Source organism: Semicossyphus pulcher, unplaced genomic scaffold (assembly GCF_022749685.1).
Source record: "Semicossyphus pulcher isolate SPU_LCO1_2020_fin unplaced genomic scaffold, fSemPul1.0.p SCAF_19, whole genome shotgun sequence".
NCBI lineage: Eukaryota > Metazoa > Chordata > Actinopteri > Labriformes > Labridae > Semicossyphus > Semicossyphus pulcher.
The window spans coordinates 9,497,962-9,515,905 of record NW_027211692.1 but is presented as its reverse complement, the minus strand read 5'-3'; the positions used below and the strand labels follow the sequence as shown (position 1 = coordinate 9,515,905).

At 41.2% G+C, this 17,944-nt stretch overlaps 1 protein-coding gene across 1 annotated transcript in view; it reads right to left on the bottom strand.

Annotated features, from left to right (window-relative positions):
* The window catches only part of dph1 (diphthamide biosynthesis 1), a 63,154-nt gene that overhangs the window by 41,604 nt on the left and 3,606 nt on the right, over positions 1-17,944 (bottom strand). Inside the window, exon 3 of the mRNA XM_069668591.1 lies at positions 8,725-8,788. Coding sequence (XP_069524692.1) covers positions 8,725-8,788 — 64 coding nt within the window. The remainder of the gene's footprint in view (positions 1-8,724; positions 8,789-17,944) is intronic.

Sequence of the window (17,944 nt, the reverse complement as noted above, 5' to 3'; positions counted from 1 at the left end):
GTTGCTACAGCTCAGCTGTGCTGTGGGCGCCGGTGGGACTGTGACGATGTGAGGCCAAGGAGGCGGCGGAGGCTCCTTCCAGGCTCCTTCCTAATGGTGGAGTTGACATTTACCCTGGGAGGCTGTGGGCTGTGGCTGCTGCTCCCACTGAAATGATTCAACCTGCCATGAGGAATGTAGAGGAATCTATTCTGATGGATGAAAACCGCCACGCTGAAGCACCTGGAGATGTCTAGGGGCCTGGTGTGCATACTGTACCTTCATTTACCAACACACTGCATCTGACATGACTGTTATGGGAGGCATCTAGGACCTATGTTGACAGTTACCTCGGATAATGCATGATGCAGAGAGACAGAGAACAGGTATGATAGTATGTCAGTGGGATCAGTGGGAGGTGAGTGTCTTCCATCACATTGTTGTTGAATCAAACATACAAGCACACAACTCATCCAGAGAGTCCAGCAATGAGCATCTCAGAACCAACTGCATCCACGCCAGCTCTGTCTTCTGCTCAGAACTGACTGACCTCTGCTCTTACTCTGGCAGCCTCGTTTCTGCTGGACACATTTTTCAGACATTTGGACTTAAACAATTTTTTTTACAACTATCCCACAGAGGGATAAACAACTCTATCAGAAAGTCTGGCAGTCGTAATAAGCTGCAAAAACTTTGATCTAGCTTGTTAAAAACACAAATTGCCCATTCTGTTTTTAGGAAGCAGGAATCCAACACGTACAGTAGTTGCCTTAAAAAAAAAATGTTCTTTAGGCTGTACTTAGTGTCCCCTGATATACTCACAATGACAGATCTTATCATGAAGATGTTAAATGGTATAATTAAACCATCAATCGCTACCTTTGTGAGTTTGACCAGAATGCCATTAGCTTTGCAGGTATTGGGTCACATAGAGCAGTGGTTCTCAACTGGTCCAGCCTCAGGACCCACCACCTCCTTCTAAATGAGAAATCGGGGCCCAAATTTCACACATTTTTCAACCAATCAAATGTATTTAATGAAAAATGGAACAGTCTGGACCTGAGATGGAACAAAACATCGCAGCAAGCCAACATCACAAAACACAACAGTATAATGGTCGACCATTATGACCAGCAGGTAGCAGCGCATAAGAGGAATTATTCCCTCAACAATTTCTTCAATTAGCAGCCTTTTTCTTTTTCTTGCAACACAAGTGCAACTCCTGTAGGCTAATCAAGTTTCAAGAACAACTTTTTCTTTTCAAGGACACAACCGCGACCCACCTTTAGGTCCCTACCCACCACTAAAGAACCACGGACATAGAGTAAAGTGATTACAATTCATCTTGAATGTGTACGCCAACTTGCATGACAGTCAACCAAACACTGTTTGAGATATTTCATTCAGAAACACAAAATTCAAACCTCACGGTAGTCCTACATTAAAAAGTCTGTAGGTTTTCAAAAATCAATCGGCTTCATCGTCTGGAAACCACAAATTCCTGTACAAAGTTTTGTTCCAATCCATCAAATAAATGTTGAATTATTTCATAGGATAGATGAAAACTGAAGAAGTCAGGGAACGCCAAAGTTGTAAGGAAACAAACTCGGGCAGCATGCATCAATGTTCATTAAAAACCACCCAATAGCTGTCCAGATATTTCCCTTAAAGCCAAACATGTTACTCCGCTGAGGAGGATCACAAGAATCAGTAGTAGTCATCCTTTGGGAAGCATTTGAGTCTGAAATACATATCAGTGCAATCAGTCTTTAGAGATCAATCAGAACTAAGTGCTAAACAACTAACTAGCAGACATTACCATCACTAGAGCCATACTGCTAAAGTATGTGTGAAAAATGACTGTATAGCTTCTCAGGATTATGACAAGCCATCACACAAGGGGCTGAAAGCAGGAGTGTTGGGCAAACATCACTCTTCTATTTGAGAAATGAAAGTGAAAGTTCGCTTTTGTCACATTGTACTCTTATGATTACAGTGATTTTCCTCCTGAGCTCAGTATCCGGATGTTAGACACCGTTTATTTTTGGTGCGAATTGCAAATCACTGACTCATCACTGATAACTCAATGCCAGGGCTTGTTGGCCATCCCTGTCAATGCGTAGACGCAGTCACTGATCTATCTTTATATATAAAACCATTTTTGGAAGAACTTCCTTCCTGTCCTTGTTTCTATATTAATTAGGGATGTGGGCCTCATTATGCTGCAGCGTGAAGACACAGGATCTTTTTTTGCTGACTGTTCTTCTGCAGAAAAACTTGAAACTACAGGAAATGGTGAATGGGTTTTTAGAGCAACTGCCAGATTTAGAAAAATTAATATTCTGGTGACTGCCAAGGCTTTCAGAAGGATTGTACTCACACACTTGACTGAACTGTACCTCTCTCTGTTCTGCTATCTTCCTCTCTTCTTAATGTTAATGACTTCTTCATGCATTTTCATTGTTTTTTTAAATCTGAAGTTTTAGGCATTGTCCTATATAACATACAGGACAATGTTATATGATGTATAGAAGCTAAATACCTACAGTAGTACTCAAATCCTCACCACATCATTTTTCACATAAGCTGTGAAAACCCACCAAGCAGCCCTGATTTACATTAGTTAGAGTCTGAAAAGGCAGGTGAGATCATGTGGTCTTAAAGGGCCAGTTCACCGATTTTCAACCTCAGTCCTATCATGCTATTAAAGAAAATTAAAGCAATTTCGCTCTGTGCCTTTGGAGGACGCCATATGCTTCTCCAATGGGCCCTGGAAAACCTCCGCCAGACTACATCAAACGCATCATCTGGCGGAGCTTGCTAAACTACACTTCCTCAATCTAGGACGCCCGCCTCCGATGTCATGTCTCGTTCAAAATCGTCAGGTTTGAAATGTAGACTGCAGACCTGAACATGTTTTAGACGATCCACCGGTATATTCCCGTCGTATTTCGGCCTGCAGTGAAACGGTAGTATTTCACTCCAGCGTCTCTCGCTGGGCCGTTCCTTTCAGAGGGAGGGGCACAATGCATGCTGGGTGTTGTAGGAATGTAGAATGGGCAAAACCACCAGCTGTTTGTACAACTTTCTCCACAGCTATGGTGCAAATATTATTGCTTCTATCGATTACAGAGAACACCAGCTTTGACTGACTGCGGCTTTTTCCAGGGGAGAATTTCTCCTTTAAACTGCCGATTCAACAGTATGGAAACTCCATTATGTGAGACAATGCTGACCAATGAAATGCCCCGAACCTTCTGACATGTGGCCTCAGCAGTTAATCAATATAGTTACATAATACAATGTCAATTCAGTTATTCTATTTCAATCAGTATCCATAGTTCTCTACACGAGTACAGGATACACATATTAAAAACAAACAAACAGCACAGTGAGGACACTGAGTTGTCTCTTGTGATCTATAATAAATAGCCTGGGGACTCGTTCTGAGCCAAGAAAAGGGATGTTTCATTTTTCACTATTGTTTTTTGCTTCAATAACAGGAGCCCTTTGGCCTTGCGTGCTCAGCAAATTTGTAGTTTACCCAACAAGCGTCAGAGTACAAGACCTCGGATTAGGTTGCTGGCTAACATCTCCATTTGGAGGCCCAGGGTTTCCGTGCCAGGAGGACACAGAGAGCGACAGAACATTTAATGCTAGCGCTGTCCTCAGGATTAGGACGCTGTGACAGCCCCTCACACACACACTGCTCCCTGCTTCTCTCTTTATATTCCTCCTCTGTCACAAAGGCGGCAGCAGTAAATATTGAAGCAAGTTCATAAAAGTATCTTTCAAAGCTTGGACCAGACAGCTGGCATACCATCAAAGGCAATAAAACATATGGTACAGTGACAGCACATGCATCATTGCCTGCCTGCACAAGTTACCAATTCTTTCTTTTATTGTGAAAGCTTTTTCCTCTTTTGTTTTTACCGTGAAAGCGGAGTTCATAAGTCTTTGAATTCCTCTGACAATGTCAACACTGGGAGAGAAAATGGAACTGGCTCAGAGACAGTCAGATAAAGGACGATGGCGCTGTAATAAATGGACGGCTGCTTTACATATTTGTGTCACCAGAGAGGTTTAAGATTTACTATCAAGTGGGCTCCTGTCTGAAAGTCCTCCAGCTACTATAGCCTTCAAATAATGAAATAAAAACCAATTTATTTACTCATATTTGGTTTATTAGAAGTGAGAAAATCCAGGAGTGATGTGGAAAACAACTGGCTGAAATATAATGAATAGAAAAACAGCCTTGGAATAGGCCCTATCTAAACCGAGTGCATCATCTTAACCAACATGTAACCAGATCTACATTGGATGCATGTAAGGTTCAGATTAACACAAGGGTACAGGTTTGGTTCCAGAAGTCTGAGGTTTTTCAGCCATTTCTGTCTTCACTAAAAAAAAAACATCTGTCCTTTACTACAAAACAAAGGAGGCTGCAATAAATTATTCAGTCCTGGTTATTGTCTGAAGCTTCCTCTCAGGTTGCTTTCAGCCACAATAATGTCCAACAGGGAGGATAAGACTGTCTGTGTTTTGACTGCCGGGCAAAAAATAGTTTGCAAATCACTTCCTTCTTCTGGGCTTAATTGCTGTGAGTGTATGGTAGTACTGAGGGCGATTCAGATGAGAAGTACTAACCACTCACTGCATCTCATATGGGTTTTCTCAATAGTTCCCAGGTCAAGATTAAAGACCAAATGAGTCTTTGTAATCAGGCCCTACTGTTGTAGTCATTAAATTCTATATTAAAATGTGTGGATGCTACTTTAAGGAAGCTGTTTGTTGGTAAATATGTATGTTTTCCTCAGTGTATAAATAGATGGCCAGACAAACAAGGAAAGAGGGGGAGGTAATAAAAAAGAGAAAAGTAGTTCCTCTCCCTGTAAGCACTCTGTGCTGTAAAAGTGTGCATATGTAAAGCCTGTGTGTTTTGGCCTGAATGCATTAACTGCAGCGTAGCCATAATTCAGAGCAGATTGTCCTCATTTAGACTTAGCAGTGCCTCCCGCTGAAGCTCCTTACTCTGAGGCCAGCTTAGCCCTTTCATCCCCATTTTGATATGGACCTCAGCCCTGTCTCGCCAATACAAGGGCCTGTGGCAGCGATGGTGATGGCAGAGTCGCCCAAAGCCTGGGACCTCTTTTAACCCCCTACAGGGGTGATATAAGGTCAGCCGCCCTGCTGTGCAAAAATCCAAACGGTTACTGCCATTCATGTATCAAAACATCACCTTCAAATGCTAAGCTAAGGGCCGCTGGTTTAGCTCAGCGGGTATAGCAGGTGCCCCATACACAGTGGTGCAGCGGCCGTAGGTTCAACTCCCGCCCTCAGCCCTTTGCTGCATGTCATCCCCCACTCTTTTCAGCCAATATGCCCTGTCTCTCTTCAGCTGTCCGATCAATAAAGGCAAATAATAGCCCCCCAAAAAATCCTACAGGCTAAATCCACATTTGCTATATTTTAGCACATTTAAGTTTTACATGAATCTCTAGTTATTTAATTTCCCTAATTTTGCTACAGAACGTTTGACAGGCTTCTCAGCGTAACACGGCTATTTATGCTTCCACTTGCCATGCTAGCAGATCTAAATGTGTGAATTATGTTGATGCATATTTTGGTTCAGTGTTCTGTCACTTTCAATATATTTGCATAGTTGTCCACTAGGGACGGAAGCGTCCTGCGTTCTTCCCATTTTACCTTACCGATGTAAGAGGAAGGTCATGTGCATGGCATTGAGCAGATAATTTAGAGATTGTTTCTTTCTGTTCACAAATCTGTTATCAAACCGATGCATAAAGTGTACCTGGAGTAGCTTAGACATGGACAAAGACGTATGCGCATTTGTAGACTTGAATATTCACTATATTTGTTCTATGAACATTAGAACGTAAAGTGTGTTGCTAGCTAAGGTAGCCACTTGTTAAGCTGCGTGTATGTGTGATAACATGAGTGTTTCTATAGCTCTACTTTCATCCTGAATGCATGTTCGAGAACATTCCAGCGATTGCCTTATTTGTCCATCACCAGAATAAACAACTGAACTGGGAATCCTCGTCTGTGACACAACGCGAGACCACACTCATTACATCAGCAGGACATACTTGTTTCTTCCCAACAGGCAATTTCATCCTGAGGGCACATTAAACATCCAGACTGAGACAACTTCCATCTGCAGGTTAAGGCTTTTAAGGGATCCGCTAAATTCTGAGCCCTTTATATGTTGAGATGGTGATCAAGACTAACTGTTCTTCCAGGGCGCTATCTATTGGGTCGCAGTACAGAAACAGACTTCAGCTAAGAGCTTGAGTTCCTTTGGTTCCTTCTTACAAGCATTGTAATTTCATCCCTACAAAAGGAACGAGAGGTGAAACGTCTTCAAGAACTTCAACCATGTCCAGTCGCCTTTTGGATTAAGCTTTGAGTCTATGAAGATTCTCATCCAGGTCAAGATAATAATACGTATGAAGTCAATGGCAACCTGATTTCTATGGTTTCCACAAAGACCCTCTTCAGCGTTTACTGTAAGTATACACAGATTCATTGCGACCCTGTCCTCATGTGCCACCCAGTGCCACTCACTGTCTTTGGTGGTCAGATGATGGATAACACAAAGTCTAAGTTAGAGAATAATTATTGTTCCATTCAACCTGCCAAACTGTGAGCAAACCATTTTGGATGTTTGAATCAAACTTTCTGTGTTTTAGAGAAAATAAACATGAACTGTGAAATAGTTACCAGAGTTCCCTGGAGCTGATTATTGCATTGGAGTCCATCCCGGCATATTTTCATGGATTGGAAGCAGCTTGTCGCTCGTACTCTACTTTGTTTGCTCTCCTCAGCTTGTTAGTGTTGCAGCTCTGCTCTCCTTGTGACCAGACAAGCTCTACAGTTTGAGCGTTTCACTGCAGGAGAGCGAAAGCTAAAGTGCAAACCTGAAAAATGTGTTCTTTGCCCTGGTGATTGACTCTGTTCTAACATAGAGGTTTGCTAAACTCTGATGTTAACACCTCGCCGGACCACTCTTTTCCTGCCTTGTCTGACTCTAATGCAGCCATGATTTTGACTTTAGTCAGTAAATTGTTACCATTACCAAGTAAAAAGGCCAAAACTACCACAATCAGACCCAAGTTGTGATAAACTAGTTTGTCTGCTGGGGATGAAAGAGAGGTTTCATAATCCTAAATGACCAACATGTTTGATCCTCGCTGAGTTCCTCAAGAACTTTGTAATTTCCTGGCAAGACAATAGTACTTCAACTCAGCTGATGTCATCCAAATTTTAAAAACAACCTGTCAGTCTGTGCACCAGATGGAAGATATTCAGTACTTCTCAGAGGCTGTGATGTTCATCCAGGATTCAAAGAACCCATCTGTTCATTCTGGAAGGACCAGAACTGCATTTTTTCACGTGGTAAAACAGCAAAGACGGAGGCAGGATAGCTTAAGAGAAATTATACAGCAGGACCTACTGATGGGAACGGTGAGGACCGTCGGCTCTGCGGCAGTGCGGGGGACAAATGATGTAGATGGTGGAGAGAGGGTGAAAAGCACAGAGAGATAGAGGACGAGGTATGAAGTGAGCGCGAAAAGCAATTAGTGTCCGCTAATTGCTCTCATTAGAAGAGATGGGGCCGATTTAACAGACTCCATGATGGACACTGACACCGTATCAATGTGGACCGCATGGGTGTGCGGTTTAAAAGCCATGCAGCAAACGGCTGTACCTCTCAGTGTGATAGCAGCTGGACTGATAAGACCTGACCTTATCATCAAAACCCTCACTCTATCATCTCTTTTTGTGATAAAAAAAAAAGCAGGGTAAAGAGAGGGATAGAGGTTTGATACAGCAGGAGAGAAGATGGACAAAATGATAAAATAGATAAAAGAGTTAAAGGAAGTGAGAAAGTCGACACGTCGCAGCAGGAAAAAAAGTTTTATCGTGTATTTGGAGCATAAACGTCTCGGTGTGTAAGCTTTAAGAGCACAATAATACGTCAAACTGATTTCCTCTGTGAAATTAAATATCCGCACAGCCCGAAAAAGTTTATGGAACCTGCAGTCAGTCTATTCTTCACCTCGCCCCATCTCGGGATCCGGTTAGTATTGACTAAACACCTATGAAAAGTGGTGTTTAATGATGGCAGCCAATTTTACCAAGAAGAAAACACTTAGCAGACAAAGCTCCTGAGAAACAAGAGGCCAGCTAAAGGAGAAATAAGACCACAGATACAACAACAAGGGGATTTTTCTGGTGCTGTATAGTCGGCCTCACAAGAGAGGTTTCAGGGTGTTTGTATTTACCCAGCCCTGAAGTACACAGTGTGTTTAGCAGCAGAGGAGGCCAAATGCTGCGGCACTTCTCACTGCAGGATGGTAAAAAAAAAGAACTTGTGTCTGTGTGATGGAGTGCTGGTGTGCAATAGGGCATATGCAGACTGAAACAAGATGTAATTAACAAGAAAAATATCTCCTCCCTCCTCCAACTGTGAGCAAGGGAAGCTGTGATATCTGCTCCGTCCTGAAAGCGCGTAATCGTGTCTCATTTTCTGCCGAATCCCCGATCGAGTCGAAGGCGGGGAATTACGATAAAGCCCTCGCCCTCCTAATGAGTACCAAGCAGCCGCTGTTAGTTCAAGTTCATACATGGCTGGTTTGACTTCTAACACCTTATTCGTCGTCGTGGAGTCTGCGAATAACTTTGAAAGTTTAAGGAGGAGTCGTTCTCCTGCTGCCTTACCTCTCAATAATGTCGGCGATGACACAGGCAAACATCTGCAGGCCCTCTGGCAGCTGCAGAGCCACTGGAGAGAGAGGGGAAAGAGGCAAACAAAGAGGAAAAAATTAACATTCTTGCGTTAGAGTGATGGCAACTTTAATAAATCCTGGACAGCAGAGCTATTCATAGCCTGTGCTACTGGTTCACAGAGCTCCACTGACAGCAAATAGTGACATTTCAGGGCAATTTCCCCTCTGCCACGGCGCTTCTGTTGGTTTATTTTACCAAGTGACGGGCTGTTGGAAATATAGTCCAAACCAATCACCACAGGTCTGGCTCTACAGCTCAGGGCTTGTACAGAGCCATTACACTCTCTCTTTTTTCCTGTCTGTCTTCATGCCCGCCACCGGCTCTGTGAGTCACACTTTCACTCTCTTTTTTTTTTTACTGAGACACACAAATACACCCCCACCCTTCCCTCCTCCTCCTTCTTCTTCTTCTTCTTCTTCTTCTTCACACGACTTTATGTCTCAGAGACGGTTTAATATGGCGACTGATGAGGCTGCCATAAAATAGAAATCAAGCATCCCATTAATAAGCATTAGTTCTGCTGATTGGGTTGTGTTTTTACAACAAGAGACATGCTGATCTAATGACGTGTGACACCAGCTGGGATGAAGCAATGAAAAAGCCTCTTTTAGGGATTTTATTGAGTCTTATGTGCCTTATTTTAAACTCGCTCTGCTTCGAGAAACTTACTTTTTTCAACATGAGAGAGGGCCTGGAAGTTTGCCCGTCATCTTAACTGCGACCTGCCTGTTATCAGGAGTGAGGCTGTTTTCTTTATGCAGATTCAATTAAAGACAAATCTAGCAAATTATGACTGGAGAAAAATGTGAGTTTGCAGGTAGAGATGTTTCCTACCCATACCAAGTCCAATACCTAAGTTTAAGTATTGGCTGATATCCAAGTACTCCTACACTAGACTCTACTCTAGCTAGAACTGCACTGTTGTTATTTGTCATCGTCACATGATAATTTAAAGTAATAATCTCGAAGAAGCCGAAAAAGAATCACAAGCGGCGCCCAGTTAGTGACGCGTCTTCCTTCACCCAGCAGTGGTTGGTCTGCCAGAGAGGGTAGGCGGAGCTAAGCGGCTGCTTTTCCGGTCTCTACAGTAATCTACTATGGCTGATGAACAAAGAAAAGATCGATGACTACAGATACAACTTCAAAAATAAGTGAAAATACAAAGAAAAAGAAACAAATTTGACGCTCAGATGAAGGCAAACAGTCTGAAAAGAGTTACAACCGGAGCAAACCGTGGACGTCACACATGCAGCACTGTCTGGATATCTGGGAAGTGTGCTCCAGCAATTACCGTTTATCGTCATAGGTGGCGCCAAAGAGAACGAAACTGAGATCTTCAAGATTATAACTAACTTTTTTGGTGGACTAATAAATGATGGCATCATATTGGTGCATTGACTGACGCACTTATGGGATACCACATTTTACGCCATATTGTGGGCCCATACTAATACAACTCTAGCTGCAGGACTGCTGCTTATAAATGTTGAACCTTAAAGCTGCTGTGAGGACCTTTAGTTTCGTATTGATCATGGCGACCCCTGTGGACAAAGCTACCTCTTATCTCTTTGCTGATTCTGTCCTGTACACGCGTAAGTTGTATTCTGTACGGAAACAATCCTCCTGCTTTCTTTTAGCTGTCAAACTAGCGATCATCGCAGAAAATGTAAACAAAGGGAGTTTTGACAGCACGCTGTTAAAGCCCTGTCCCACGCTGATCCTGTGGCAGGGGTGACAAGCATTAAACATGAGTATTAAGGAATGTTTTTGCTGATGGTTTTGTTTGCTCATATAAAGGCAGCAATATTAATTTCAGTCTGTTTCATAACAAGCGAAAAACTTGTCACATGAGCTTTAAGATTATTAACCAGTAATTAGAAAACACTCCCTCTGTGATACGTTCTGTTTAGATGTTAGCTTTGGATATATGTAGACAGTAGTCCTCACTGTGGTGGAGTATCTGCTGAAGCTGCTGGATCAGAAACCTCTCCTGCAGTAATGTGTTACCCTTTTATTTCTACATGAACTAATCTGATGTTTTAATTTCCTTAGAGAATAATTTAACGACTGCTCTGATTTTAATTTCAATAAATAAAGATAATTGTATGAGTTTGACATATACAATATTTTCTCACAAACATCAACAGCAATCAGAGTGTTTCTGCTTCCCTGACAAACTGAACTGCCGAGCTTCCCTTTCAAGATAATATCATCATGTTTTCTCTGATTTCAAAGTAAATGTAATCCCAACGTTCCTGTGGGGCTTTCTTAAGAGAGAAGTCATGTGGTTATTGCATTAAAAATCTAAAGAATCCCTGATGAAGTATACGTTAATGCTGCCATCTAGCCATCAAATAAACATGACGACACCTTGGAATCAGAGACTGCTGAGATATTGATGATGTCGAGTACTCCCGCAAGGAATAAGCCAACAGGAATCAGAGCATGAAGTGGACGAGATTGGAAAAGGCAAGAGTGACGGGGAGGAGATTTGTCAGGAGAGCAAATACGGGGAAGTGAAATGGAAAATCCTCTTAAGAATGATAAGAGAAATTATGAAAACAGTGAAATTAAACAGATTGAAAAGGAAAACAGTTTCTCTAATTTACATGTTTCATTACTTTGTTCTGCAATTATAAGAAGCAACAGAGTAAAAGACATCATTTATTATTCATTAATAATCTGCACAGAATGACTTTTTCTTTTTGAACTAATTATTTTTTTCAATTGATTATTTTGGTTTAGAAATTTGTAGAAAAAAGGTGAAAAATTGCCATCTCAATTTCCCCCAAAATCTCCCTGTGACATTTACAAATGATACTAAAGTCAAAGAGACTCAATTATCTGTGATAACACAAAGAAAAGCAGGAATACGTCACATTTAAGAAGCTGCTGTCGGATCATGTTTGGCTGTATTGGACGTGAGGTAAACTTTTAATCAATCATTAAAAAAAACTAACTAATTAACTAACAGCAGATTCCAAAGAACAAATGTGCTGTCTCAAGAAAAAATAATGTTTGATATGTGAGTGATGGACCAGATCAGATGAAAATTGAAATCTGAAAAACATTATCTGCACTGGCAACAACGGAAAAATAAGTGATGGGAATTTCTTGTTTTTAATGTTGGTGTAAAAGGCTAAAAAAAAAGAGAGTAAATTCAGTACTGATGTGTAAATACCATAGACTGTATAAAAAGATGGACGACATGACAGCTCCCTAAAAGTGAAGCCAAAACATCTCCTGCGCCCCCTGCTGACTGGCTGCAGTATAGGTCATAAAGCCTGCCTCCTCCATGTTAACAGATGGGACATGAGTCAAACTATAAAATCAAAATACACGCCAAATAAATGTTTCTCAAACATGGTTTCTGTCATTATAGTTGGTTCTTATCATGCTGATTTACGTCCAAGTGTTTATGATTCTGATAAGTTGATTTTTAATTAGTTGTTTGATGTTGTAAAAAGGATGATTGACAGCTCTGTTGACAAATACGGCTCCTGCAGCCGATCTGTTCCAGATTAGCAGAGTGGAGGAGGAACAGCGAGAGGAGGCGTAACTAAAACAATCACTACAGTCATTGAAGTTTCCATATCTGTGAATGTCTGCTTCAGACCAACACAAGAAGCTGTTCTGCTGTTAAACACGCTGGCGTGCGGGACACTAGCCGTTTTTTTGGGTGATTTAAGTGTGTTTTAGTTAGCAGAAGTGGCTACGGTGGAGCCGCCGATCTCTACTGCACAACTCTGGCTCTAAATGTCGTCAACATCGCAAGATGGCAGCGCCTATCACGCCGGCTATTTTGGCATCAATTTTGTAGGATGAGAGCAGATGGAGACGCGTCATCCATATATATACAGTCATTGGTAAATACTTTGGCAAAATTATGTTGAATAAACACAGAATCCAATGTTTATTCAGGATCTTATTAATAAACTTCACTGCATTTTGGCCTCATTCTAACAGATTGGACAATAGAGTTTGCAGGTTTGCTGTTTGGGATGACATTAGACTACTCTGTCTGTGGTTCTGTTAGGCCTCCTGTCGACAGTTCTCTCTTTGCTGTTTACCCTTTGTGAAATAACTTTTTCATGCTTCCTGTAGACACAAGATGATCACAAACTTGTATTCACAAGGTGTCGACTAGTTCGGTGAATCCCTGCCACCAAGTCTGACACACGGAGCCACTACCTGGACACGAAGCTTTGTTTTAATCAACCGTGACATTTTCTCCCAGTCAAACCCCGTCACACCTTTCTTCAATAAATCCATCAACGTCTCAGTGGACACTCATGAGTCCAAGACGCTGCATTCAGCACACAAAGGTTTTCACATGACCAAGCTTGAAACAATTTTCAGGACTTCAGTGGCGGACGGCCTTAAACAATAAAAGCTGGGACGGACAAAAGGCCAGGGAGGGCGAGGGAGGGTGGTCATGAGATGGAGTGATAGATGGAGGGGAGGAGCGAGAGCATTTCTTACTGATGAAAGGTTAAGGGATCACAGAGCGCCCGGGCAGACAGTGAGAGACAGGTCATTACCTGGAAAAGGGCAAGTTTATTAACAGAGAAAGGCTTCGGAGCACACCTCCGCCACAGCTGACAGAAGCAAAGAGCTTTCAGCATCTCGGCCGGCGGCGAAAGGTGAATCAGACGCCGGAGGAGGGACTGAATGCATGTTGCACGAGGATGATAGCTGCTTCTACCTTGAATGGACAAAGTTTATTCAGCGGCTTTAGATGTGTTTAAACTTTGTACAGCGAACAAGTTACAAAACAAGTCTGGAAGGTTTTCTATTCCTCGAGAATATTTTTTTCTTTAACCTAATGTTGGAACTTTAAGTGCAGCACAGGTAACAAGAAATCTACATGTGGGATTATGTTAACAATCAAAGACAGGAAGTAAACTAAGAAAGTGCTGGAAAGACCAATTTATCAGGAAACGGCAGACTGAGTGGACAAAGCCGAGGGATTACTCTGAATTTTCAAAGGGAAGTTATGGCTGGGAGACTAGAATAAGGCTATATACAGGGATTATCCTGTGCCAGATTACATTTGGGGTGTGTGTTTGCATTGCAAACATTTGTGGAACCATGTGATGAGCTGTCAAATGTCAATCACCTGCAGTGCAAACAAAGAAAACAGAAGTGGTGTGCAGATGGTAATGCATGTCTGTCTGCTGTGCTCAGATATTCTATTGTACGGAAGCCCAAAATGACCAATATTAGAAAAAGGAAACATAATTAAAGGAATGAGTGTACTGTCACAGACTCTGTTGCCAGTTCATTAGCTACACCGAGCTATAAGTAATGTTGTGTAATATACACTTTATTAAGTCCCATTTTATGAAGGTTATAATGTTGTTTTAATGTTGGTGTTGACCTCATGGTCATTTTTTTAGGGTGCAGTTTGGGGTATCATTATGTACCATAATAAGTCGAGCCTTATTCATGTATAAAATATATTAACCTTTACATTCTGAATAGTTCAAGTAGTCCTTGTCATGAAAACATTTAAATAATAAAACATTATATGGTTTTCATTTAGGGGGAATAGTTCAAGATTCTTTATAATAAAGTGAAAAAAAATTGATAGAGGGCAAAAACCGTTCAATAAAGCAGTCACATCAATAATATAAAAAAACAAACCAGGCAACAAAAAGAACAAGCAAGCAAGAAAAGAAACATGCTTTCAAAATAAAAGCGCATAAAAACAATATTACATGTAAGGGTGGGAATCGCACGGTAACTCACGATACGATACGCGGCCCGCGATAATATCACGATACAACGATTCTGCGATAAATGATATATGGCAAGACAACCACATAATGATGCATCACAATATCTAAATAACTTCTTCAGCCAATTAATTTCCAAAACCCTCAATCATGACATAAGCACCACCGTGAGGAGTCATGACGTAGTGAGGCCGTGAGTCAAAATCACAGTGAAATCTGTTTTCAGTGTCATATATTTGTCAATTTAAATATCCATATTTGGCACCAGCGTATCGATAATTGTCAGGACGACGATATATTGCTGTATCGATATTTTGTCCCACCCGTAATTATTTATAAAAGACACAAATAAAACAACAGAAGGGTGACAGTAACTTAAATATTATATTGAATAAATACGTTCTTCGATTTTTGTTTAAAAATGCTCACAGTTTGCATCTCATAGCTTTGGAAAGGGAGTTCCATAGATGTGTTGCAGAGTAACACAGTACTGAGCAGCTGATTCTCATTTCTGTGACATTATGAATTTATAAAACCAGCTGTGGAGGATCTGAGAGGACATCAGGGGTTATAAAACGACCATACTGTTTAGAGCCTTGTAAACAAGTGAAAGAAAGTGAACTTTAACTTTCTATTTAATTGAGAGAATTTCAGAGAAATGAGTCAATGACTCTGGGCACAATGACCACCATTCATACAAGAGCATGACCGTCCATGATGTGAGCGAACTTTCCACTGGCAGCCAGCACTCTCATGACTGTCATGCTCTCTATAAAGGAACGCGCTGTTCAGACAGAGCAGAAAACACCATTTCAGTCAGCTTACTGGAATAAAACAGTAGTTCGTCACAAAGAGACTATTTAGAAAGAGACGATTAATTAATATGGGAAAACAAGATATCAGCCATGGACTAAACTCGGACTGTTCTGTTTAGTGTGATGGACCATCTGTGGCTTAGTTGGATGTTTAATTAATATTGGCTTTAAGGCAATCCTCAATTCAAAATTCATTTCATATTTTTTCTGATTACGTCTTCGCAGCTTCTCTCTTATCTTCTTTCTCCTTATAAATGTAACATGGAGAAAAAACTGCAGAGACTGAAAGGAGGAGCTGAACGGTCCACGTGTTGCTCACTGTGTTGAAGCTCAAGGAAACATCTGAAGAGAAACTGTCAACTGTGCTAATCTTTTGTCTGTGTGCGGTTCACTTGTGAGAAGCAAAACAGAACAACTCCCTGAGCAGTTCACAATCCTCGCAGGGAAACACTTTCATGAATTCAAGGTCTCCCAAGACGCTCAAGGCCGCACTTTTGTGCTCTTTCTGCTTTATCTCCACGTCTTGTCTAATTTTTCCCTTTTTCCAAATGGGATTTCGAAGTTGTGCCCAAGGCTGAAAAACTGCTCTTAGTCAAAGTGTGGAATAACAAGGAAAGAATTCATTGACATCCCAAAAAGTTCCACTTCACATATTTCCAAAAACAAAGCTATACTGTAGGTTTGGCCATAATTTGGTGGTTATAAACATCAACACCCAATAATCTTTACCTGGAATCATCTAAGTGCTTTCACTTAGAGCTGATAGATGAATCGTGGTTCTGCTCGTATCCTGGACACATTTTATAAACAAATTTCATGATAGAAATTAGTACATTTTGTGCTTTCATGTCAGTAAAAGAAGATAAACCAAACCTGACTTTATTTTTTTCACCATTAATTTATGGCTATTTAAAGCTATCGAAGATTTTCATTTAAATAAATGTCTGTTAAGTCGCTATCTATCTTCGAATGAGGTAACACTGGGTGTCTGGTGCGACTCTCGCGGAAAAAAGTGGCGTCCAGTTAGTTCACCCATCACCCAGCAGTGGTTGGTCTGCCAGAGAGGGTAGGCGGAGCTAAGCGGCTGCTTTTCCAGTCTCTGCAAGTGTTGCGAGTAAACAGTAATCTACTATGGCTGAACAAACAAAGAAAAGATCGATGACTACAGATACAACTTCAAAAATAAGTGAAAATCCAAAGAAAAAGAAACAAATTCAGATGAAGGCAAACAGTCTAAAAAGGAAAGCGACCGTCAGCCAGGAAAATCAAGAGTTACAACCGGAGCCAACCGTGGACGTCACACATGCAACACTGTCTGGATATCTGGGAAGTGTGCTCCCGCAATTACCGTTTATCGCCACAGGTGCTGCCAAAGAGGACGAAACTGAGATCTTCGATATCATCACTTTAACTTTAAACTGAACACTAGGGGAATATGTCATCTCTTTGAAACGCATGATAGTTTCTATAATGATCACAAACCAGGGTTGGAAACTACAAATGTTTTTACCAAACAATTTCCCAATGTATTTATCCATCATTTCAACAAAATAGGGAGAAATATAATGCCCCCGTGCTATTCACAAATGTCATCATAAAGAGCCTCCATCTGGCACGTTTGTTGTCTACTCTTCTTCCTCTTATTTATCACTCAAACAATGGCTGCTCTATAAACAGACTAGACTAAGGTCGGCCAATTATTACCGTCTAATTAAATCTGTGTTCACTTGTGTTTATCTAAAGTGAATGTGTGACGGTAATCGAGGGAGCACACAGCAGTTGGAGAGAGTCTGAACAACTAAACTGCTCTTGCAAATAAATGTTATCGAGACGACACAACCAGATTTAAACGAGAGAATTAGGAACAAACACAAAGCTTTAGACTATTTATAAAATCTGAAATAAAGCAAATGCAAAAATAAAATCCTGCTTTATGTTCCTCAGTCGTCGGTTTTAAAGAGGCACAGCGCATGTGACTCGAGAGCAGTTCAAAGGCTGACAAAGAGACAGATGGACACAAAGAGGAACAGACAGAGACAGGGGTGATAAGGTGAGTTATGCTCTGCGAGTTCAGAGAGAGAGACGATGAGCTCTGATAAAAAAAAAGGACGTCACACAACAAAAAAAAGCAAAGCCAGCAAGCTGTGAAAAGCACACGCGCCCCACAGGGACATCTCAGAAATGATTCAATCCTCTTGGCTTACCATCTGCATTTTTCTACCCAAGGCAGGAACGACTTTACGATTACACATTTTGACATTTACATAAGTGAGGGATGATTTTTTCTCAGGCTGGAGGCTGCCTTTGTAACACTACCCAACGACCTGTTTCACAGGGGACGGCAAACATGAGGAAAAGTCAAAATATACATATGAAACAATGCATGTGGGCAGAAAGCTATTCTCTGACGTGTGCACATTTTGTTATTGAAATAAAATGTTGGCTGATGTAATCATTCCTCTGAACACAAAGAGATTAATTCCCAAAGTGATTTAAGTAAGTAATGGGGAACAAAATGCACGGTCCGCTCTGCACCTGTATTCAGACATCCTTCTGAGTTTCTGTAATTGTAGTTTTTTGTTTTTTATTAGTTTGAAA